Source organism: Passer montanus, unplaced genomic scaffold (genome assembly GCF_014805655.1).
Source record: "Passer montanus isolate IOZ18808 unplaced genomic scaffold, ASM1480565v1 scaffold42, whole genome shotgun sequence".
NCBI classification, from domain to species: domain Eukaryota; kingdom Metazoa; phylum Chordata; class Aves; order Passeriformes; family Passeridae; genus Passer; species Passer montanus.
In genome coordinates this window covers 7241100-7265624 of record NW_024369041.1, presented here as the reverse complement: position 1 = coordinate 7265624, position 24525 = coordinate 7241100, and the positions used below count along the sequence as shown (strand labels likewise).

The 24525-nt window shown below is 45.8% G+C and overlaps 1 protein-coding gene across 2 annotated transcripts in view; it reads left to right on the top strand.

Moving 5' to 3' along the window:
• PRKG1 (protein kinase cGMP-dependent 1) overlaps positions 1-24525 on the top strand; it is a 191136-nt gene that overhangs the window by 79582 nt on the left and 87029 nt on the right. For both annotated transcript variants that reach the window (XM_039719675.1, XM_039719676.1), the window contains one exon: positions 9173-9236. In XM_039719675.1, the coding sequence (XP_039575609.1) occupies positions 9173-9236 (64 nt within the window). The remainder of the gene's footprint in view (positions 1-9172; positions 9237-24525) is intronic.

The following is a 24525-nucleotide window of genomic DNA, read 5'->3' as shown; positions in this document are numbered from 1 at the left end:
GGTCTCCAAGATATAATGGGAGAATCAACAGCGTTGTAAAGTCTGGGATTAAATCACCCTTCTTCTTTCTTTAATTCAATAAAGGACTCAGATTTATCCTGGAGAAAGGGATGTCCCACCTATGGCTTTAGAGGTTCTTTAAAGGTATTTGGGATTCTGTGCAGGTCATAAATAATGAGGAAGGGGGATTTGCCCATTCATGGGTTGGGATCATGGAACTGGCTGGGGATCCCTGTGGTTGGCACAGCACTGCTTGTTTGCGGGAAGGTCTCAAATGCGTCTAAGGTGGATTTTCATGGGGCCAGTCCCAGGATTTCATCCCAGCATGGTTGTGCTGGGTTCTCACCATGAAAGGAACAAAATTCTTTGGATTTTGGTACCATGTTTTGTGGCTTATTTCTCTGGAGGTAACTAAATCATTCTTGGAAGTCTGTTCTCATTGGTGATGTCAGAATTGTCCTCTGGTGATCACTCAGAGGGGATTTTGTTTGGAGTTGTCCCTCCATAAATTGTCGCAGATGTATCAGCCAGAGTGAGGACCTCAAGGTTGCTCCCAAACCCAGCGTCTGGGATTTGGTGATGCTGCCAACCACAGGGTCACCCCTGATAGCTCCCAGCCTAGGAGTGTGTTGGGCAGGACTTCAGTGTTTTTAAATTCTTCTCATAGTAACTGACAACAAAAAAGGTAGATATTTAGGTGTTTTAATGCTTTGTGAATTCTGGAGATTCACTCAATACCTGTGTAAGGGAGCAATTAAAAAAAATAAATGTTACACAGGATGCCAGGGTGGCCGAGGCTGAGGGAGCTGAGTGGGCAGCTGGTGTCACCTCCCTGCTCCAGCAGGGCCATCCCAGAGCACAGGGCACAGCATGGTGTGCACACAGCTCTGCCACAGCCCCAGGGAGGAGAGCCCCCAGGCTGTGTGGGCAATGTGCTCAGGGCTGGGCACTGCCCAGGGAAGAAGTTGTGCCTCCTGGGCAGGGCAATTGCTGGGCTCAGGCCCTGCCCGTGGCTCTGGTGCCATTGCTGGGCCCCGGAGCAGAGCCTGGGCCCTGCTCTGCCCCTCCTGCAGCCAGGGACAGCCAGGCCTGAGGGCCCCTCTCAGCTGGGGCTCCTCTCCAGCCTGAGCAGCCCCGGCTCCCGCAGCCTTTCCTGGGCACCCAGAGGCTCCAGGCTTTTCCTCAGCTGTGCAGCCTCCACTCATCCCACTCCAGGAGCTCCTGACCCTTTCAGGTTGGGGAAGTTGCCCAGGAGAATGTGAAGAGTTGGTGATTCAGAGGATGTTAAAAACATTTACAGCTTATCTTTCTTTTGTATACATGTAATTCTGAAGGCAGAAAATGATATGTTCATTTAATGGGGGTGGTTAAAAGGAGGACGAAGCATTCCGGCAGCAAACAGGGATGTGCTTGAACAGGGTGTCAGTGGCTCCACGAAAAAAGAGATGATTATGATGCTGTCAAGTGCAGTAGAGATCTCCTAGACACAAGACTCCTGCCTTCATTTGGTCTTGGATATGATGTAAACACCCAATTTGGAGGAAAGAGAGACAACAGACCATGCATGCAAATGTCACTTGTCCCTTATTTACACTCACTGCGATTTTGACACATTGACCAGTGTTAAGGATCTCTTTTGAGGCACACTATGAGAATCAGTCCAAAAAATCTTTTGTTTTCTGGCTTGTGTGAGGTAATGGTCTTTGTTTGACTTCATTCTGGTGCTCCAGGGTTGCAAGGCCAGGCTTGGAGCAGCCTGGGATAGTGGAAGGTGTCCCTGCCAAGGCAGGGGGTGGCACTGGATGAGCTGCAAGGTCCCTCCCAGCCCAAACCATTCTGGGATTCTGTGGTTGAATCAAGAAACAGAAAATTGCCTTGGTGCACCCACTCTGGGTCTGTCCAGAGGTTGGAGGGTGAGGTTTCATTTCCCATGAAACGTCCTAGACAAAGGGGAAAAAATGCAGGAGAAAAACTCCTTGACAGCAAACTGTTTTGAAGAGGTAATTACAGTGCAAGCCAAAGACAATTTAATTTCAGCTGTATTGCAAATGCAGGATCATAAAAATCAGTGTTCAGGGCTATGAAGCTTTGCATGACAGCTTTTATCTTTAATCACCAGTGTATTTATATCAAACACAGGGTGGCCAGATGGACGAGGGCAGTGAGCTGGGACTCCATGGGCTGGCAGGGATTTTCCAGCCTCAGGGACCCTGGGATTCTGTGATACAACTGTTGGAAAAGCTGGGTGAGTTGGAAGGTGGAAAAATTCTACTTTGGGACTGCAGGTAGAATTTGATTTGCAAATATGAAGAAATGCCACCTGCTAGATCCAAAATCATCCCATACCATTCTCCAAGGATTCCAGCAGGAGCAGGTTCCCTCTCTAAGGTGGCTCAGGAGCAGCAGAGTGAACCCTGTGCCTTGAGATGAGCAACCAGACCTGTGCCTGCCCAAACTTCACTGAGGTTCCCAGATGGGCTGCTGCTTCTGCTGAGCCTTGGTAGCTCTCAGGGAGCAATTGTCCTTTTCAAGATGAATCATCCTGGGTAAATTCATGTGCAATGGGAGGAGGGAGTTCACGTACCTGCTAATTACTCTCCCTTCCTCTCATTCTGACATCAACAATGGAATTTTTCTTTTAAATCAGTCCTATCTCTCCGGTGACTGCCACAGGAGATGCAGTAGGAGGGCTCTGTGTGATAATGAACCCCTGTCAGGGAGAGGCAGGGATTGACAGAGCAAGACAAAATACTCCTCCAGAGTTCCTGCTCTGCTCATTGAACACAAACAGAGCCTGGGCTGAAAGAGGGCCCCTGGAAGTGTTCAAAAACCACACAGATGTGGTGGGTAGGGATGGGTTAATGATGGACGTGGCAGAGTTGGACTCTGGTCTTGGAGGTCTTTCCAGTCTTTCTGATCCTTTTGAGATCATTTCAGGTTCCCCTCAGGGACACTGAGAGTTCTGGTCTCATGATGTCACTAGATCCTTTGGTATCCTTTCAGCACAAGAAGAAAAAATGCAGTTCTTGGCACTTGCTTTGCTTCAGTATTTGCTCATCAGAGATAAGATTAGTTCTGCTTCTCTCCTGTTTCCCTGTCTGTAGTAGGGCTTAGGATATAAACGGATCCCTGCAAACAAATATCCCACAACTTCTTTTCAGGATTTTATTTCCCTGATAAGGGCTGTGTAATGAGTGACAGAGCGTTCAAACTGTGGCTGTTCCATTTTCACCCTCTCCAAAATGAGTAATTGTGAATTGTTTATTGCCTGTGTGGCCATAGCACAGCAGACAAATCATCTGCAGCACCTGCAGAGCAAATCTCTTCTCTCTTCCTGAGACTTCTGCTCCATAAGGTGCTTCCAAGGCCAACCCAAAGTGAAATTAATTGGAATGTGAGTGGCTGTCACCCTCCCTGTCCCTTCCTCCTGGTTCTCTAATATTTTTGAGCTGTGTCCTATTCTGGGCTCTCACAGCCAGAGAGTCCTTGAGGGGCTGAAGTATGTCCAGGGAAGAGAATGGAGCTGGGCCAGGGGAGGCTCAGCTTGGACAGCAGCAGGAATTTCTGCATGGAAAGGGTGCTCAGGCCTTGGCAGGGGCTGCCCAGGGAGCTTTGCAGTGCCCATCCCTGCAGGTGTGCCAGGAAGGGCTGGAGGTGGCACTCAGTGCTCTGGGCTGGGGACAAGGTGGGCACTGGGCACAGCTGGGACTCCATGGGCTGGCAGGGATTTTCCAGCCTCAGGGATTCCATGAATCCAAGAAAAGCATATGGGAAATTGCTACAGGACAACCAGCCTTGACTTAGCAATGGCCTGTGTGACTGGGGAAGGACTGAGGTTTTTTGAGAAACAGATATACCTTTTCTAAAATTAATTTCTGCCACTTCTCTTGTGGGTACTATGAATGAAATTACTGGCAGCTGATGATTCAAATTATATTTATTAATCTGACAGAAAAGTGGAATTATCTTCTGATGGAGCAGTTTGCAACGCGAAAGGAATGTACCTGGCAGGGTGGGCAGGCCCTGGCACAGGGTGCCCAGAGCAGCTGTGGCTGCCCCTGGATCCCTGGCAGTGCCCAAGGCCAGGCTGGACAGGGCTTGGAGCAGCCTGGGACAGTGGAAGGTCCCTGCCCATGGCAGGGGTGGCACTGGGTGGGCTTTGAGGTCTCTTCCAACCCCAGCCACTCTAAGTGATGCCATGATCCTGATGGAGGCAGCATTCCCTCCCTGACACAACAGTGGGAGGCTGCCTGTACAGCTCCAGTTGTCCAAAACACCATTTTTTGGTGATATCCCAAATCAAGGATCAGCTGGTTCTGATCAGATGTAGCCTCAGTTCTTTAGGAGCTGAGACAGAGCTGTAGGAGCATCCCAAGTGTGCTAAAGAAGGACATTTGCATTTTTCAGCCTTCATTCCAGTTGGGTGCCAAAAAAAAAGTTTCAGGGAACTCAGACAGCCTTAATTTCCTTTTACTGGAGTGTTGGAGTCTGGAGTTCTGCTTCTCAAGGCACAGAGCAGTGACAAGTGCAATTGTGATAGTGCCAAGCAGCAATAAAAGAGAGAGGTTTTGTTTCAGGCTTAACCCAGGAGAAACATCTGCCACCGACCTGGATGGGCACCCTCACTGAAAACCCTTCAAAAGTTTGGGAATGAGTATTGAAAGAGATTTAGAGAGTGAATGGCTGCTTTTGTGTCCTGGAGGCAGAGCAGAGCCAGGAGCCCTGCGGGCTGTGGTATGTGTCAGAAGATAAATGTCCTGTCAGAGCTGGCAGCGCTGCCACCAAGGCTGCAAACAACGCCTTGGGCCACAGCCAGCACTGCTTGGAAGCCCTTGCTGCTTCCTCCAGGAGCCATCCCATGGGATGGATCACAGGCATGAATCCAAGTGTGGCTAATGGGGATGTTGCTTCTACCTGGAAGTTGAGAGCAGCTTGGTGGCTGCATCCCCAGGGATGGAGCCATGACCTTTCCCACCTTCTTTGGGTTGTGCTTATCCCTGCTCCTCCATGGGGACAGGGAGTCAATCCAGGGATGTTTCAGCACAGCTGCTTTCCCTGAGTTTGGCAGCTGGTGCTGGGCACGTTGAGCTCTCTGGGAAAATGTGTCACGTTTGGAGCCAGGCGGAATCGCTCCAGACAGGGAGCAATTCCCCATGGGAAATTCTCCTGGGTCCAGACACTGCCATCCCCGCACAATGTTCTGTGGCTGAGCAGTGGGGAATGCAGCCAGGAGAATGTCACCTCTCCTCCTGCCCCTGCTCACTGTCCAGGGTGTAGGGGTGGGTGGCTGGAGAAGATTCCTCATCCTGTTCTCTGCCCTGGCAGTTGTGCTCTCCTGATAAAATGCTGTTTGTGGTTGGATTAAAATCAGCCAGTTTATTGCATTTTCTGTTAAAACTCAAATCCTGGAGCTAGGAATCTGCTTTGCCTCCTTGTTTGCTGCCTCTGTGGGGTGGCCTGGATCCTCCTGAGGATCCTGGGCTGTACTTTTGCAGGGGATCCTATAAAATACTCATAAATAATTTACTATCCATATATTTAAACACCCATATCACCTTCAAGAACTTAGAGGAGCCGAGGGGCTGCAGGTGAGCAGGAGGTCAGTTGTGAATATCTCTATTCCACCCCCAGCTGGATTGCATAGTCTCATCCAGGGAGTGGATTCAGGGCAGGTGGAGGAATTACTGCTCATTAATGGAATAAGAAGCCACTGGAGAAAGTCCCTTATAAAGAGTGGGTAAGCAGAGTGGAAGGAGCCCCATTATGCTGGGGGAGGTTAGCAAGCTGGTCTTGTTTCTTCTATAATTGATTTCCAACCATTAACCTGGAAAAAACTTCCAAGCTCATCAAATCCAGCTTTTCCTGGGCAAGGTGAGAGATGGTTATGGAACAAGAGCAACACGTGAAGTCCTTCACTTGTGCTGCAGGTAGGAAGAAAAGTCACAAGTTTCAGACTTTGCTGAAGACTTTCAGTGTTGCATACCAGAATATCTGTTTTGCCAGCTGTAGCACTGTTACTGTCTGGAGTGGGTGTTTAAAAATCTTCATTATTGATGGGATTTAAGGAGCAGTGGGAGGAGAATTTGGTGGAGAAGGTCTGGGTTTGTTTGACCCTGCTTTGTTGGGTAGAACAATTGTTCCTTGAACAGCTGAAGCAGTGTTTACTGCGATTTCTTCCACCCTAAATACATCCCAGCTCAAGGGCTGAATGTTTGCCCTTCTATACCTTTTTCACACTGTTGCAGAAAGGGAAATACAATTTTTCTGCCTCTTGCTGTGGTGATCAAAGATTCCCTGGGAGATTTTCTGCTCCCATTTGCTTCCCTCCCATGTGTTTTCCCACTTGGAGCAATTTGCAGCTCAGCTGTTAGGCTCAAGGCTCTCCCTGGAGAGCTGAGACTCCATTTGCCTTTCAGAGCATGTACCCACCTGGAAATAATCATGGAAATACTCTTTTTGTACACAAGCCCTTCAATAATCCAGGCAGTTCTTGGAGGGAATCAGGACTCTGTTTTATGAGTCCATTTAACATTGTCGTGTGGAGAGCAGAGGGGGATTTTTATTGAACTCAAGAATCAAATCTTGCTCTCTTCTTATCAAAGAACCTCAAATATTTGGCTGTTTTGTCACTTCTGTCTGTTCAGGGGAATTCTGGCCTGCCGTAAACCCCTTAAAAACTGGGATTTTCATGGTGTAATTCCATGATGTGTTTGGAGTTTGTTTTGTCAACAAATTGCTTTTCCCGTTATTTGCTCTATTGCAGAGTTGAAGTTCTAGGCTTTTCTCATGGTAAGAGTTGGAATTTAAGAACTTAGGGCCTATTTCCCTGTTTTTTAATGGATTTGGTCTATAAAAGATGCCTTTCACTATCCTTCCTTGGATTTCACAGCATAATTATGCATAAAAAAATACCCCATGGTGAGTTGCCAATTTGGGAGTTTAAGGCTGCAAAAATCTAGCCATTTGAACACAATAAAATCTGACCACTTGTCCAAGGCTGTTATCTTCTCCCATAAGCTCATTCCTCATTTGGGAATGCTGGAACTGATGTAATGAATTTTCATTTTATGCTTAGGCCGGGCTGTCACAGGATTCCTGTCCATTTGTTTGCTTGCTCCTGTTACAATGTGGGTGCACGTTCTCCCAGTAATAAAAATGTTCTTCCCAAGGAAAAAAAAAGCTGTTGTTGAGAGCATGAAAGGCGATACTTTTCTGCATTTATCAGCCCAGATTTGTCTTCTCATTAAGTAGATTCAACTGAAACTAATTTTTTTTTAATTAAAAGGGTAAATGATCAGAGAAAAATTTAGGTTGGAAAAGACATTAAAGATCCAGTCCAGCTGTTCCCTCAGCACTGTCGAGCCCCACACTGACCCATATCCCCAGGTTCCATGGCTCTTAAACCCTTCCAGGAATGCTGCTTCCACCTGGGCAGCCCCTTGCCAAGGCCTGAGCACCCTTTCCATGCAGAAATTCCTGCTGCTGTCCAAGCTGAGCCTCCCCTGGCCCAGCCTGAGGCCCTTTCCCCTTCTCCTGTCCCTGTTCCCTGGCAGCACAGCCCGACCTCCCCTGGCTGTCCCCTCCTGGCAGGGAGTTGTGCAGAGCCACAAGGTCCCCCCTGAGCCTCCTTTGCTCCTTAAATCTCACCCAGTGCCACCCCTGCCATGGCAGGGACACCTTCCACTGTCCCAGGCTGCTCCAAGCCCTGTCCAGCCTGGCTTTGGGCACTTCCAGGGATCCAGGGGAAGCCACAGCTTCTCTGGGCCAGGGTGTATTTTGGGTTAAATTTTTGTTGTGTCTGTGTGTTTCCTTCAGCATCACCTGGGAATGTTGATGGTTCTCAGGTTTTTATGGACAAAAGATGATGGGAAACCAGAGTAGTGCAAATCACAGCTGGTTGAGGATGGGAGAGACATCCTCTGGTTCAGGGTGCCATGGACCATGTCCTGATGGCTTTTGGGTCTTTCCAAGGAGGACAATTCCACAGCCTCCCTGGGTGGGCTGTAAGGCAGTGGAGATACAGCTTCAAAGTCAGGTTACTCCATGGAGCTTTGGAGACCCAAACTCGTGCCCTCATCCTGCTCCAGACTGATGTAGGTGCAGTCCTGTGGACCCTGGCTCAGGGGGCTCTTTATGGCTGCATCACCTGCTCATCCCAGCCTGGGCAGCCTTTGCTGAGGGAATTGCTGCCAAACAAGTGACAAAGTCACCTTTTTGGCTGAAGAAAAGCCATAACTTTGTCTGTCAAACCACCTGGGAGGTGTTCAGAAACTCCCCAAGGGCTTGGATGGGGGCTCAGTGCTGCCGAGCTCTGCCCTCTGCCCATCCAGGTGTGGTTTCACCCTTTTTTCTGATGCTGCTTGGAGCTGATCTTCCCTGCCCTGTTTTTGGGTTGCATTTTATTTCTGGAGGGGCTGAAGCAGAGCAGGAAGGAATATGGCTGAGCAGGTTTGTGGCACACAAGGATTCCAGTGGATCCTGAATGGATCCTGTTGCAGTAAGGTAGAAAAATCATAAAGAAAGTCCGCATAAAGTCAGGCTTTCTCCTAAAATAAGTGGCTGGCCTTGTCAAGCTAGCCCTTTGCAAGTTCCCATGTGAAAGCAATCCTGGTGTGAGCAGTTTATTAGTATAACAATCTATTCCTGAGTGAAAAACAACCAGCACCTGTATAAACTGGTTTTACACTATGAGATAGTTTTCATTTTTCTGTCTCTCTCAAACAACTTTTCCTGCACATACACACTGAGAGTTTGAGTGACCAATCAATACAGAATAACAACTTGTTACTCACAAATAAAGTAATTGGTAAGAAACCTACTGACCAATTAGAGTCCCACACAAGGTCTGTAAAACTGTATAAAAAGGAGTTATGTGACTAAAGATGGGTCTTTTTCCACCATGAAGAAAATGGAGTCTGTGTGATTTATTCCTGTAGATCCCTAGTTGGTTACCAGCTTTAGGGGTGGCTCTGCAGAGGTTTATTCCAGTGATCTCCCATCATCACCAAATCCATCCTGGCTGCTAGAAAAGAAGCAGCTTTCCATGATATATTTTTCCTGTTCAGCCCCAGACCACGAAAGAGAAGTCTCGGGAAGACAGAAGGGAGGAAAGCAGCTGGACGTGTGCCCTGTCTAAAGGGATTCATTAATCGAGGTTTCTTTTGTATTGCAGCGTTCCCACATTCCAGAGCCTTCCCGAGGAGATCCTCAGTAAGCTTGCAGATGTCCTGGAAGAGGTAAGAGCTTTAATGTTGGGATTTCATGAGCTCAGAACCTTCTGCTGGCAATATCCAGCCTCTTCTTTTTTCCCCAAAGAGCAGCTCCCCAGGTTGGCAGCTATCGAGGCCATGAGAGGAGTTGTGGGGAAAGTGAATCCAGTTTTGAATAAGGTTAATATATTTTTTAAATTGGATTTTTATCCAATTGAAGAGTGAATCAATTATTTCCTGTGGTATCCAGAAGGGAATGAGCTTCTCCAGCCTCTGTGTGAGTGGTGGGGAGGAGGGGAATGTGAAAACCTGGTCTCATTTCAGATTTGATGGGACAGTTATGTTGGAAGGTATTTTAAAGGTGTTGTGGAGAAGGTGCTCTGGGAAGAGTTCCAGAGGTGTTGAGATGCTGGGATGGAGTTGGGCTTTGCCTGCCTGGCTTTAACTGAGGTCTCGTTAGGGTCAGGCTTTTCATAAGTCTACTCAGAACAACAAAGAAATCACCCACAAAACACCAAAAAAAAACAAACAAAAAAACCCCAAAATGCTGAAAACCACAAAAAACCTACAAGCCCTGCCAAAATGCAAAAAAAACCCTAATCTGCACCCTACTAAAATACCCCAAACCTGCCCAACCTTGCCCCATAAACAGATGTAGAATGGATGTAAAATATTTGGGTCATATCACAGTTTCCCCCCATATTTTATTCCCACAATGTTCCCTTCTGAGCCTGAGGAATTCAATATCCCACAAAGTCGTTAATAAACCCTTCCAAAAGGTGATTTAAATGCAGGGAATGAGTGTGTGGCAGTAATTTATTTCATTCCTGCTGGCTTTTCTTCATCCACGCCTCTCCATCAGGGAAGATGTTCCCATGGATTTGGAGGAAAAGTGCTGCTGACATGGGAGTTGATTTGAATTCCTTTTTTTTCTGAGCTTTGCTGGGGTGTTGTTCCTTCTCTGCCTTTTTATTTAGTGCCCAGATAAATTCTGTGGCTCCAACAGATCAGCTGTTTGTCACCCTGAATAATTGCATATTCACAGATAAGCTTTATTCCCTTTACTGCCAGGGAATGCTCTGATTTAAGGAAAAAAAGGGTATGAATTCCCTCTGCTGTAAATTTCATCTGCCTATCTCAAAACCCCACTCCCAACCAGAATTTGCTTGGATCACATCACCAGCATTAAGCTCCTTATCAGGAGTTAAGGAGGAGAATAAAGTCCATAAAACTTTTCCAGAAACACTTAAAGTTTCATGGCAGCTGGGGAAAAAATTCTTAATAAATATCAGTGAAGAAATGAGGCATGAAAGCAGCATTTATGGGGAATAAATCTAGATTGTTAGGGTGGATGCTCCCAGTTTTCTGTTAGGTATGAGTGTTATTTTCTCTGGGTTTGTCTTGGATTGAATAGGCTGTGTTTTGCATAAATTAAAAATAAAAAGTCACTCTCAAATCTGTATATTTAGATATAAACACCTACCTGGCTACAGCCCCCTTTTCATAGTTTATATCTGTGAAGTATTGGAAAACCACTCTGGATCATGGAATTCTTAATATTATGTGGAAAAACATGTCTGGTGACTCACACAGGGATTATCTGGGTGGCACCAACATTGCCAATAATTTCAGTCTTTATGGATAATTTCATTTAGCAAATGGAATTAAAATGCTGAAGGGAGTTAGGATGGGAGTCTGTTCCTGGCATGGCTGAGGAGTGGGATGAGCTTTTGGTGGGCATGGGCAGTGCTCAGAGATCTGGGCTGGCTTTTCCTCCTCTCCCTCTTTTTTCTTCTTCATTTTTATTTGGGTTTTGTGGCACAAAATTAGGATTTCTTTCCTGTCCTTAAGCTGCTTCACATTCTGGCACTGCTTTTCCTCTTAAAGGATATTCCCTGTGCCATTCAAATGTAAAACTTGTAGGGTTTCCATCTCAAATCAGGTGTTCAGGTACTGATAGATGTAATGAAGGTTCCTTGACCTCTTCTTCTCTGAAGCTACTTCCAGGTAGTCATGATTTTGGAGTTTTCCATTTGATCTCACATTCTTTATTGGGCCTACAGCTGATTCTTCTAAATTTTGTTCCCCAACTCCAAATTCCTAGTCCTCTTCCAAAGAAGCATCCCTTTGCCTGGATGTCAGGGATGGAGCTGTCACCTGCCTCAATATCTGGCTGAACTCCACTGAATTGGGGTTTTCAGGGAAGGGGAAAGAAGCAGGAAATCAGAGCCAGGGGCAGCTGGAGTAACTAATCCCACACTGGTTTGGGTTGGAAGAGACACTAAGGATCATCTCATTCCACCCCTGCCATGGACAGGGACACCTTCCACTGTCCCAGGCTGCTCCCAGCCCTGTCCAACCTGGCCTTGGGCACTGCCAGGGATCCATGGGCAGCCACAGCTGCTCTGGGCACCCTGTGCCAGGGCCTGCCCACCCTCACAGGGAACAATTCCTAATTCCCAGTACCCCATCCAGCCCTGCCCTCTGGCAGTGGAAGCCATTCCCTGTGTCCTGTCCCTCCATCCCTTGTCCCCAGTCCCTCTCCAGCTCTCCTGGAGCCCCTTCAGGCCCTGGCAGGGGCTCTGAGCTCTCCCTGGTGCCTTCTCCTCTCCAGGTGAGCACCCCCAGCTCTCCCAGCCTGGCTCCAGAGGGGCTCCAGCCCTGGAGCATCTGTGTCCTCCCCTGGATTCACTCCAGCAGCTCCAGGTGCTGTTGGTGCTCCAGACAGAATTTCAAGTTCTGTGGCTGCAGATGCACAGGAGGAGATCGAATTAAGGTCTCCTTGGCATTTTCAACCCAGGCCTCTTCATCTGCATTTCCTAATCCTGTTCCTTGGCTGCTTGGGATTTAGCCTGGTAATCCATGGAAGATGTTGTGAGTGGAAATCTGAGCAGCTGGAGCAAGTGACAGTGACAAAGGTGCTTTGATTTGCTTACCAAACCCTGCAGATTGGTTTATTATGCAGATAATGTCAGGTCTAAACCACGTCATGTGGATTTGCCTCCTTTGTTGTATCCAGAACTTGAGACAGCTTTGACATTTATGTGTGTGTATATTTATGGATTATTGCTGGATGTGCAGAAATTTAAAGTGTTTGTTCCAGGCCTGGCTGGACAGGGCTTGGAGCAGCCTGGGATAGTGGAAGGTCTCCCTGCCCATGGCACAGGGATGGATTTTAAAGTCCCTTCCAACCCAAACCATTCCATGATTCTCTGACAATACTTTATAATACATTGAAATATATAATATTTATCTATCATGGTTGTATATAAATAGATATTTAAATATAAGCATGGCTAATTGCCCTAAATCCAGCTGTAGAGCCCTAAATCCATCTTGATTAACTCATCCTGGGTTAACAGGAGAGCAGCCACAGCTTGGCAGTGCTGGAAATGCCACTCCCACATCTCCCAGTGTGTGTTTTGGGAGTTCTTTCACTGGAAGCATTAATACTCAGAATTTTAATTTATTTGAATGCACTACTGAGATCCAAGTGCCAGCGATGTGTTTCCTCCAGCCCCAGGCAGCCTGGCCTTGGCTCCCAGTGAATCCCTGCACAAACAACTGAGGGGAGAGGCAGAGAAATGTGCTGAACCCCACAGGCAGAGGCTGCCAGGGATGGAAACTCTTCCTGCCACTCTGGGTGCTGAAATCTGGGATTCCAGCTCCTGTCTGCAGCCACTTCAGCAGCTCAATTTGTGTGCTGAGTGTCACTTGCCAGCCTTTGTCTTGTTCCTTCCTTTCATTTTAATTCCAATGAAAGACTGAATTTCAAAGGGGACAAATTTAAAAAAATAAAACACAACCCAAAATTCTTCCTGGTTGCTTGTGGAGCTCCTGTTGTGGCTCCTGGTGGAGAGTGGGATCTTGGAGGAGATTTCCGGGCTTAATTCAGCTTTCAGGGCTGTCCTGGGCCTTCCCAAGGATCCTTCCTGTTCCATGCTGCTCAATTAGTATGGATCAGATGGCCTTGGGATGCCTCTGGTTAATTAACAGAGGCTGAACACAGCCCTGCCTTTGCAGGATTGTGTGGCAACAGTGAATAGGAAAGGGAAAATGTGCAAAATTAATTAGCTTTCCATAGAATTTGTGGGTTTTAGGCTTGTTTAGGAGTGAGAATGGCTCTGGGATAAAGGGAATCAGGTCCCTGGTCTGTCCTGCAGGCTCTGCCAGCACCAAGGCAGACGTTGATGTGATACAGAGCCAGAAATCAGATTTGAGGGAGAACTCAAAATAAGCAGGGAAGAGTAAAAGGTTTTGGTTAAGAAAAAATATATTAATGTTGTTATTGATATTTTTTTCATCAAAGTAAGCACTCTGGGGAGTGCTCACTGGAGGAGCTATGGGATAGGGTAATGCTGCCTGTGGGGGCATCAAATCATCTTCAGTCACGACTGACTCCATCACAAATGGACAAAATTTTGACTCGAGTTGTACTTCCATTAATTTTTCAAATGGTGCTCATGAGAACACAGCTTTGAGTTTGCAGGTGCACCAGGAAATAAAAGCTTTTTGGGGAAGAAAAGCATTAGAAAATAAAATGCAGCTGGAGCAACTGGAGTGCAGGAATGCAGTGGAGTCAGTGGCAGGAGCTGCTCTAGCTTTGGATTGGGATAAAATGTATTGTTTGGAGTCAAATTTTCCTTTTGATTTTCTTTAATGTGGGCACAGACCACATGAAGGGAATTAAAATTAATCTCCTGCTTGTGTTAGCACAGGAAAGGAGTTCAGTATTCCCTGGTTTCTGTGGGTTCTTGTCAGGACTGTGGTCATCCCTGTGTGTGTTTATTGCTCATCCCCTGCTCTCCTGAAGTGGGAGAAGTGGGGCAGGATTTGTGTTTTTCTTCTCCATTTCTGCAAAACTTATTGTCAAAAGGTGATGCCAGTGGAGAAAACTTTTGGGACTCTGCTTACTTCCTAATGTCCCAATATCCCATCCATCCCTGCCCTCTGGCAGTGGAAGTCATTCCCTGTGTCCTGTCCCTCCATCCCTTGTCCCCAGTCCCTCTCCAGCTCTCCTGGAGCCCTTCAGGCCCTGGAAGGGCTCTGAGCTCTCCCTGGAGCCTTCTCCTCTCCAGGTGAGCACCCCCAGCTCTCCCAGCCTGGCTCCAGAGGGGCTCCAGCCCTGGAGCTTCTCCAAGGCCTCCTCTGGACTCAGAGCTCCACATCTCAGATCAGACACCTTACTGCAGGTGTGGTAGAAAATCTGTTGCCATTTCTTCCCATTTGATTTAACATCAAATCTCTCCTTTTTTTTCCCCCAGTAAAATCCTCGTGCTGAACTCATGGGAAGGCATTTCCTGGAGTTCCATGTTCTTGGCACATGTGGGAACTTCAAGTCTTCTCCTGGTGGGACCTGCTGGGTGTTTGTGTCAGGTGCAAGGAGCAGCTTTTGGCCTCTGCCAAACGCACTTTTCAGGCAGGGAAGGGTGTTCTCTTTTTAATTGAGATTTATGAAATAAATTTAGAAACCTCTCAAGAAGCAGCTTTTGTTCAGCCTGAAAATCCCAGTGGTATCAGAGGGATCTTTTTCCAGAGCTTTCCATGCAAAGCTGGATTCCTCTGGAGACAGGGGGAGTTTATTAACATCTCATTTACTCTCAGAAGTCCCCCTGCTCTTGTCTGTGGGCTCCTTTGCTGAACCCCAAGCGGAGGAGCTGTGTTGTTGGTTTTCTTTCAAGTGTGTGTTGTAAAATCTGCTGGTCTTGAGCCAGAGCACCCCAGCTAGGGAATTGCATCTCTTCCATCTGTCCAAAGCACATGGATGCATGGAAATCTCCACGAGAATCCCAAGGACACTCAGAAGGATGGGAGTTGCAAGATTTTTCTCAGCTGGTAGAGAAGGAATTGTTCCCTGGCAGGGTGGGCAGACCCTGGCACAGGGTGCCCAGAGCAGCTGTGGCTGCCCCTGGATCCCTGGCAGTGCCCAAGGCCAGGTTGGACAGGGCTTGGAGCACCCTGGGAGAGTGGAAGGTGTCCCTGCCATGGCAGGGGGTGGGATGGGATGATCCTTAGTGTCCATTCCAACACCAGCCATGTTTCCTCCAAGTGAGTTCTGTAGTTCCCTGTTTTCCAGCTGCCTTTCCAGCTTTCCCCCATTCTTTGGGCACCTCCTTCTCCTCAGTCAAGCTCCCAGTGGTGGGAAAAGCCACTCCAGCAGTGCCATAGTCACCAGCAGGACATGTGGCAAAGGCAGCATCAAACAAAAACCAAAAAACAAACAAACAAAAAACCAAACAACAGCAACAACAAACAACAAAAAAAACCCCCCCAAAAACCAACCAAAAAAACCAAAACAAAAAAATTCCCCAAATTTTCGTCATCATAGGATTTATTTTCTTTAATTTATTGTTATTATTTTTGGCATTGGTGCATTGAGTGGATGATCAGGTTTTCAGTAGTCACTGATAAAATGTTAATTTCTAAAGCTGCCCCTCTCAGGTTATGCAGGTGTTGGGATTTAAATATTCCCTGTTTCCAGTTGGATTAAACCTATCTGGGAGATTTTTTTATGCTCTCTAAGCGGATTCTCCAGCTGATCCGTCACAGATATGAAAGAAAGGAGAAAAGAAAAACAAAACATTTTTTGCTGTAATCTTAGATATTTTCCAGGGTTTCACAGATATGAAAAGGAAGGATTTAAGCAAATCTGTAATTTATTATTTGCCCTGGTGGATTTGCAGGCTCTATTAGAGACACACATGATGGATGTGGGTTTTTCATGGCACCTGGGACAACAGAGAGGTCACAGGGGAGAACTCAGGAGCTCCAAGTTGTCTCTTCCCTGATCCAGCCTTGTTCCTAATTTCCCAATAACTTTTTTTTTTACTGTTCCCAGTTTCCAGAGGCCCTACAGCAACCCTGGGACAAGGAATCCATGGAATCTGATTTTCCAGGCATTTTCTTTCTTGCAAGCAGGTTGGAACTGATGGGTTGGTGGCTGTCTTTCACTTCCTGGGTGGAGAAAATGCAATCAAATAATTCTGACTGAAATGTAATTAAAATTTGGGCACTGGGTGGGGATTTACTGTGGTGGAGGTGGCTCAGCTCAAGGCCCTCTTCCCAAGCAGTGCTCCTGGCAGCCCAAGCTGAGCGATTTTTGGGATGGATCTCCCCATGGATGAGGCTCCTGTTTTGTGCTGAGGGCTTTGCTTTCAGTGCTGGATTCTTTCTGAGAAGCTTTGAAGGAGAGCATGTGGCTCTCTGGTCTTTTGGGCATCTCCTCCTGGGAATTCGTTCAGCACTTTCCAAAATTCCCTAATTCTCACCCACATATCTCTGCTTGCAGCCATGTATGGGCTAATTTTGGTGGGAATGAACCCCAGAATGAAAATCCAACCTGGTGCTCACTTGAAAATATTCCATGATTTCCACCCTTCAACCCTGGAGAAGTTAACACAAAGAATGCCTTTTTATCTGTAAAAAGAGGAAAAAAGTACAATCAGCAATTATATTGAGGAAAACCCAAATATTAATTACCCTGATGAGTGTTTTCCCTTTGATTCCAACATTTTCCCTGCTGGTTTTTCCCATAGTGTTGCCCACAGTGACACCTGCTGGAATCTGGGACAATGTTGGCTTGCAGGTCCTCCTGAGTCTTGCCAGGGATTAATTAGGAAAAAAAAATGAAGGGAACAGTTTGAGGTCATGGAGACACCTCTGGCCACCCAAGGAATGGCCACCAGGCTTGGAATGCTGGGAATATCAGCTGGAGACCTTCCATCCATGGGATCAGTTGTTCAAACCCAGCTTTAAAGCTAAGATGAAACATGAAGATGGTGAGATCCTCTTCCCATCCCCAGACCTTGTCAAAGTATGGCTGTGTCCTTTTCCAGGGAGTTTATTTCCTTTGGGACATGGGATTGCTCACACTTGAGGGCTTGTGCCTCTCTGGTTTTAAACATCCCCTCAGAGGCCTTGGGGATGGATTTGAAGCTCCCCATTTTCAGGGTGGCATTTGCAGTGTTTGGGTTGTAATAATAGGAATTGAAAAGTTTCCTCTTGGTGGCAAAAGCCATTTCTTAAATCCATGGAATGGGCTGTTGCCAGCTTTAAGCTGCTGCTGTCCCAGGATTTTCCCTGTGTGGGATGGGAGCCCATCTCCATTGGGGTCAGATCCTGTGCTTGTAAATCCAAATGGCCATTTCCCAAATTCCTGCACGGAAAGCCATGCAGAGTAGAATTCAGAGTTTAAGAAAAGCCCTGATGAAGGAATTCTGGGATCATTGTGTCCTTGCCTGGCTAAGGAAAGGGTCAGCTGTGCTTTGTGCTAAAAACCTGACTTACATTACATTTTCCAGCCTTGCCAATTTTTTCAGGATCTATATAAGAGTTGCTCCAAAAATATCTGCTCTAAATCACAAAATAGCTGGGAAAAATCCAATATTTCTAAGTGGGGTCATTGCACGAGAGATTGCTGGAAGTGTTGCTGCTGCAGGGGCAGTTCTTGATGTTCTTCATCCTTCAGAAATCTCAGCTTTTACCAGCTTCTGAATTCAGGATGTGGTTTTTTTAATTATTTTTTTTTCTCACACCTTCCTCTTTAGTTTTTACTTGTCCACAATCCTGGAATAAGTTGGAGGCAGTGGAAAGGTCCTGTAAAATTTTCCTCCAAGCAAAGCTGAAATAGGCTCATGCAGCTCCAGCCATGTCAATTTTAGCAGCAGAGATTCTATTAAACAGTAAAAAATACTGGTTTCTGCACTTTGTGAGCAGATATTTTGCATTTCTATTGTAAAATATAGCTATTATCCCAATTTTCCAAATTCTGTTGTCAGGGAGACGGTGGCAGACCAGGTGAGTGGCTCAAGGCAGCTTCTTTTTCATTTGGGAAAAATTGTTATTGATGTTTGTAAAGTTGAGATTTCACTTTTTCCCAGTTTACAGGCAGAGTCAAAGTTCACTTGCTGCTTTAATAAATATATTTGGGGCAGACATTTGATCTTATGGAAGTGTGATTCACTTCCAGAATTTCTTGTTGAGCAGACTGGGAATGGAGGTTGAGGTTGTGTCATGCAGGTAGATAAAATTCTGCATTTTTTGTACCTTTTGGGGAATTGATGAGAGAAATCAAGTGAAAAGGAGGATATTTTCCAGCAAGAGCCAAAATCTATGGGGATATAACAGGGAATATGAATGGAGTGTTTAAGTCACTTGCCAAACTCAGGACTGGTTGTCACCTGCACAGAACCCTCAAAGTGGAAGCAACTGGTGAATTCAGGGTTTTAAACTGGGAAAATTACCTGTTCCAGTAAAAATCTATTGAGGATGAATAAATCCACTGCTTTTCATGATTTCCCTTCCAGTAAAGTTGGTTTCCAGTGATAATTTGAAGTGCATTTTCATATGGAGATGTAGAGTCTCCTCTTCAGTCTAGACCACAAAAAGAAAATACATTTCATAGCAGGTGACTGGAAAAGTGGCTGAATCTATTGAAGTACTGTGCATTTTTTTATTCCTCATGATCGATTCTGAAATGAGTTTGGATCCTGGTGGCAATGCAAATACCTAGGGTGAATAAGCATGCGAAATTTGGAGGAAATGAAGGAAAAGAAATGAAACAAATGTGTTGATTTAAGTTGTTTACTTCCAGTTTCATTTTGGCAAAGAACTTGATTCCCATTCTAATAACTGTGGAACAGACCTGCAGATTTAGGGAGGGCAATGGGATTTCTACACACATTCTTCCATTATGATGAGGGAAACAAAATCAGAGCTGTTTGGGAAAGGATTGAAGGGCAGCTTTTCTCGCATTTCAATGAAACTTAATTAAACCCCCAAGGAATGGAGCTGCTCGTTATTGGAGACAGGTTTTGTGGTGCAGTGCCATGGTGGGGTTCTGTTTCTGGTTGGATTTCCTCTAAGTTCCTGTGTGTAATGTCCAAAGGAGGCTGAGAATGTAATGGAATTATAGAGATTTCAATCCTTCAAAAGCCTAAAATTACATTAACGTGACTGGCCCAGAGCACACCAAGTTTTAATTTTTTTAATTGTATTTTTATTTTCGCTGAATTTTACTGCTTGCTAATTTTTACTCAGGGTGACTGATGAATTGATTCCACTCTGTTGCCTGGGGATCCTTTTTCTAATTACTGATTCTCACCTAATTCTTCACATTTCACAGTCATTATCTGTGAATCTGGTATTATTTAAACTCCTAAGCAAAGCCTTTTGGGGTTTTGACCCCAATTTGTGGCTTGATCTGCAGCCTAATCCCACTAGTGCCTTTTGCCTGACTAGTTTATCTGTTATCTCCTCTGGGAATAAATCCTTTCTTTTCCCATATCAGTTCATCTTGTTTTCCTGGAAAATCTTTTTTGCTACACTCCTCTCCCTTTTCTCCTGACCCCATGCTGCTCTCACCCTCTGTCATCTCTATGCTCTCTTAGTCCTTGAACTCTTTGAGTTCTCCCTCTTGATCTTTGCAGTTGGTCTTGACCTTTTGCCTCTGAACTTCCCAGCTTTCTCAGCATCCTCGACCTCCCCAAATTCCTGTTTCTTCTCAGCAGGCAGTCCTTAAAAAAGAGCAAAGTTTGAAGCACAACCAATCCTCACCCACACAGGCCAGCTCCTGCTCTCCAGCCAGTGCCAAGGGCATTCCAGGAATGGCAGAAGGAAAGGGCCAGGAGCTCCTCCCATCTCATGCACCTTTCCTTTGGGAAGCTGGAACCCTGGCCAGCGTTTGCCAAACATGGACCCTTAGCCATCTTGTTGCCTTTTAATTATCCCTGAGAATTGCATTCAGCAATTGGGGTGAAGTTCAATAGAATGGAAAAGAAAGGGGATAAAATCACAGCCAAAAGGAAAATATAATGTTTTTCATGACTAGGAGATGAACCTATTGAGGTTTATCCCTAGTTCGTGCCCCTCTCCTTACTACTGCTTGGTTTAGGGGAATTCTGCGATGAGCTGTGTTTGTTCTATGGCAAACCTAATAAATCTTCTTTGATAGCTCACTAATGCTCCTAATTATCCACTGTTAATTGGCATGAGGAGAGTTTTGTGAAGGTTGGGTGTTCAGGTGTAAAGACCTTGACTTCGGTGGCGTAAAAAGCAAACCAAACTGCTCAGCTGTGTGCTCTGGGTCATGGAAGTGCCAGAGATGTGGAGCTGCTGCTTCTTTCCATGAGAGAGGTCAACCTTCAGGCAGCTTCTGAATTATGACAACAGTACTGTCTTTTTTACAGCTCAATGCAAAAGACTTGAATTCCTGGTGGAAATTCAGCCTGGCTTTCAGGAACAGCAATTTCACCTAAGGAGTTGTCAGAGTTGGAAAAATCACAGTTTGGAGATGGCCCTTTGCTCTAAATTGGAATGTGTTGAGTTTCTCTCTTCCACAGTTCCCATTTGTATAACTTTATTCCCATCTCCTGTCTTGTCCCAGCAGCTCAGCTGGGAGAGGGCTGAGTCCAGTTCAGTTTTGTGGAAGTTTTTTTGCCTTTGAGACACTGAAATGGGAGGAGGTTTTGAGAAAAAGGGAGAGCAGGAGGTTGCCAGCCATATCTCCTTCCCTCTTGCTCACTTTAAGCACACCGCAAGGAAGAGCAGTGCCAAACACCAAAAGAAACAACCAGAAATTAAAGCAATCATTTAACCAAAGATCTTCAAATTAGGAACATTTCTCACATCTTTGCACTTCAGGAACAGCAGGGCCCTGTTGTTTATCCCCTTTGGTTTATCCATTTCAGTGTGCATCCCACAGATTAAGTAGAGGCTGTACTTGCTTTTGCTTCAATGAAATAGTTGTTAAATATCCTTTTTTTACTGTCCCCATACATCCTTTTAGATTCCTTTTTCCTGGAGCAATTCCTGCTCCCGAGTCCTCAGCAGCACAGATTATATCTTGATATAACACAGATTTTATCTTGTTGAGGACAGATGAACTCATTGTGAGGAGTCATCTCTTAAATCATAGTTAGTTTCAAGCAGTTACTCTTGGACTGGGGAGTTGGATCAATAATCCTCATGTGTCACAACTATACCCAACCCTAGAATTCCAGGATTTGTATTATTCCAGAAGCTGAGCTGTGTCCACACACAAACAGCCCCTTAGGAGGTGTATTAAGAGCCTTGCTCAGAAATGGTTTTGCAGAAATTGGAAGCAGCCCATAAAGGCAGAAGGCTGGAAAATTGGAGAGAACAGCCAGAATGTCCAGCTCATTCCCAGGAGTGTTTTCCTCAGTGCTGTCACAGCCCATTAAGGAGCCACAGTGAATCAGTGCAGAGGAAAGGTTTCCCAAAATGATTAGACAGGGAGACAGGCTCCTGTCACTGTCACAGCACAGCTTTTGCCCTAAAATACACACTCAGAGTGCTGGTGAGATATCAAAGAGCTATATCTTTAAGGAGGAAGAGTAAGTTTGTAATGCATCAATATGAAAAACAAAAACAGTGCTGCAGGATGTTGTAGGTCAGTTAAGAGCCAGCTGAATGAAAATTACAGGATCATGGAATGTTTTGGGTAGGAAGGGACCTTAAAGCCCATCCTGTTCCACACCTTCCACTGTCCCAGGTTGCTCCAAGCCCTGTCCAGCCTGGCCTTGGGCACTGCCAGGGATCCAGGGGCAGCCACAGCTGCTCTGGGCACCCTGTGCCAGGGCCTGCCCACCCTGCCAGGGAACAATCCCTTCCCAATATCCCATCCATCCCTGCCCTCTGGCAGTGGAAGCCATTCCCCGTGTCCTGTCCCTCCATCCTTTGGAAACAGTCTCTCTCCATCTTTCTTGTAGGCTCCCTTCAGGTCCTAGAAGGTCACAATGAGGTCCCCTCCCTCATTTCCTTTCTAAATTCTGTGTTCCATAGTTATCATGGAACTAAGGGCATGAGTTAACCCTCTCTTCCCCTCATCATTGCATCTTCCTCGTGTTTTAATTTCCCACTTGTTGCCCTCTAGTTAAGCTGCTGCTTGGGTCTTGAGAAGTCTTAAGTGTCAAAAATTAGGGGTAAAAGAGGAGAGGATCACAAAAAAATAATCCTCTCCTCTGGCTATTTCAAGCAACAACATTTTTAGATAATCCCTGGGAGTAGGACACACTGTAAAACCAGGAAACAAATCTGTGTGATTCTTAAGGAGTTTGGTAGAGAAGACTCATATTTACCTGCTTGGTTTTCCAGCATTTTCAGCAAATAAATATATTTTTTCCATTTTATTTTGTTTTGCATACCTGTTGTCATTTTAGGACGTTTAAGGCAGCACATCCTTAACAGGAAAAATCTTATAAAAGCTGCTTCTGTTGGAGTTTTGCTGACAGTTCTGTGAATATTTTTTAAAGCGCCAGCAAAACAACATATTTAGGTTATTTTTATTTTATTTTAAAAACACCCTGGATGCAATGGGTGGGACATGGAGAACTGTCATCAACCCTGTGTTGCTGTCACTGGTTTTTGTGGTGCAAACCCAGCTCCAGCTTTGAAGTCCTTGTTTCAAAGACACCTTTGTGCCTCTGCTCCCTTTAGGGGACCTTTGGCGCCATGGAGCATTCCAAACGTCCCATTTCCCACCTTTTCCCAAACATTCTCAGCATAAACACAGCAGTCAGAGGTATCGAGGAGGTGGAAAAATGAGCTTTTCTCAAGTTTAACTGTTGGGTTGGTCTCCAGATTGGAGGTTTCTCCCTGAGGCCTGATCCAGCTCAGACATCTCATTTTTAGTCAAGGATTCCTCACAAGGCCTGGGCAGGCTCTCAAACATCTCAATTTTAGTCAAGGTTTCGCCATGAGGCCTAATTGAGATTTTTCCATGAGATCTGATCAAGGTTTCTCCACACAACCTGGTCAGCTCTCAAACATTTAGTTTTTAGTTGAGGGTTCTCACAAGGCCTGGGTGGGATCTCAAACATCTTGTTTTTAGTCAAAGTGTTTTCATTAGACCTGGTTGAGGTTTCTCCATGAGCCTGGGTGGGATCTCAAACATCTTGTTTATAGCTGAGGTTTCTCCATGAGGCCTAATTGGTATTTAGTCTGTGAAGCCTGGTTGAGCTCTCAAGCATCTAATTTTCAGTCGTGGTTTCTCCATGAGGCCTGCTCAGGCTCTCAGACATCTCATTTTTGGTGGTATTTGGGAGCAGAAGCTCCAGTTGAAGTTTGTGATTGAGGAACCTAGCTCAGTGGGCCAAAGTCCTCAGCCAGATTTGAAGGTCTGAAGATGCAAAGGTTTTTGTGTGGAGGATGAGATGTGCCCTGGTGTGTTGGGGACAAAGAAATTAATCACATATTTAACTGTTCTGAAATGGATGGATTGGGCTGGTCTCTGAAATATTGTTTGTACATTGCTTTGGGTCCTGTATCTGTGGGAGATTTTCATACTGGGGAACTCTAGGAGTAAAAAAAATTAACTTCCTGACAAAATTTGGTGCTCTTGGGCCCCACTGTTCCTAATTTTGTCCATTTTCAATGTAAGTTGGTTTCATGAAAATCTGGTCACTCCTGAGGAGAACTTGCATTGGATATTTCTCCACTCAAAGAAATGTCTATATTCACTCATTGACATTCTGCATAGGATGAGGGATTTCATTAAATGGGATAGTTGCCTCTTTTAGAGCATAATCTGACTCAATCATGAGATTGGTAGTTCTGCTGTGGGGTACCTGGAGCAGGTCATGGAGACCTATCCATGTCTCATCCTCTCAAACCTGCTGAGTGAGCATTCCTCCCCCCATCCCCCTCTTTGGTGCTAGGATTTTTTGCTCATTTTAAGTAAAAGTGACAATAGGAGTAAGGGGAATAAAAAACTCTGGTGTTTTTAATAGAAGCTGTTCTTACTGGACAAACAGAAATCTTCTTGGGAGGCACCTGGAGGATTTAAAAAAGGGAGGAAGAGCTTCACTTTTGTTCAAAAATGCTGTTTTGTGAAAGATTCCAGCTTGTCTGTTTGCTGAGGGACAAGATGGGAGGAAACAGCCTCAAGCTGGGCCAGGGGAGGCTGAGCTTGGACAGCAGCAGGAATTTCTGCATGGAAAGGGTGCTCAGGCCTTGGCAGGGGCTGCCCAGGGAGGTTTGGAGGTGTCCCAGGAAGGCACACTGAGTGCTGGAGGTGGCACTCAGTGCTCTGGGCTGGGGACAAGATAGGAACGAGCAACAAGGTGGGCTCCATGGTCTTGGGAGGTCTTTTCCAACCTCAGTCATCCTGGAATTCTGTAATTTTTGCCAAAATGCTTCTTCAAAGACCTTTGATGGTACCAGAGTTACCTGAGGAGGTATTGCTGCCTCTCAAGTGGGGCTAAAAGCAAGAGCCTTTTCTTTATTTCCACTTCCACGTACCCTGAATGAGTTCTTGGGCACTTTGCCTGCCCAGGATGGTGCTCTCACACTGGGCAGG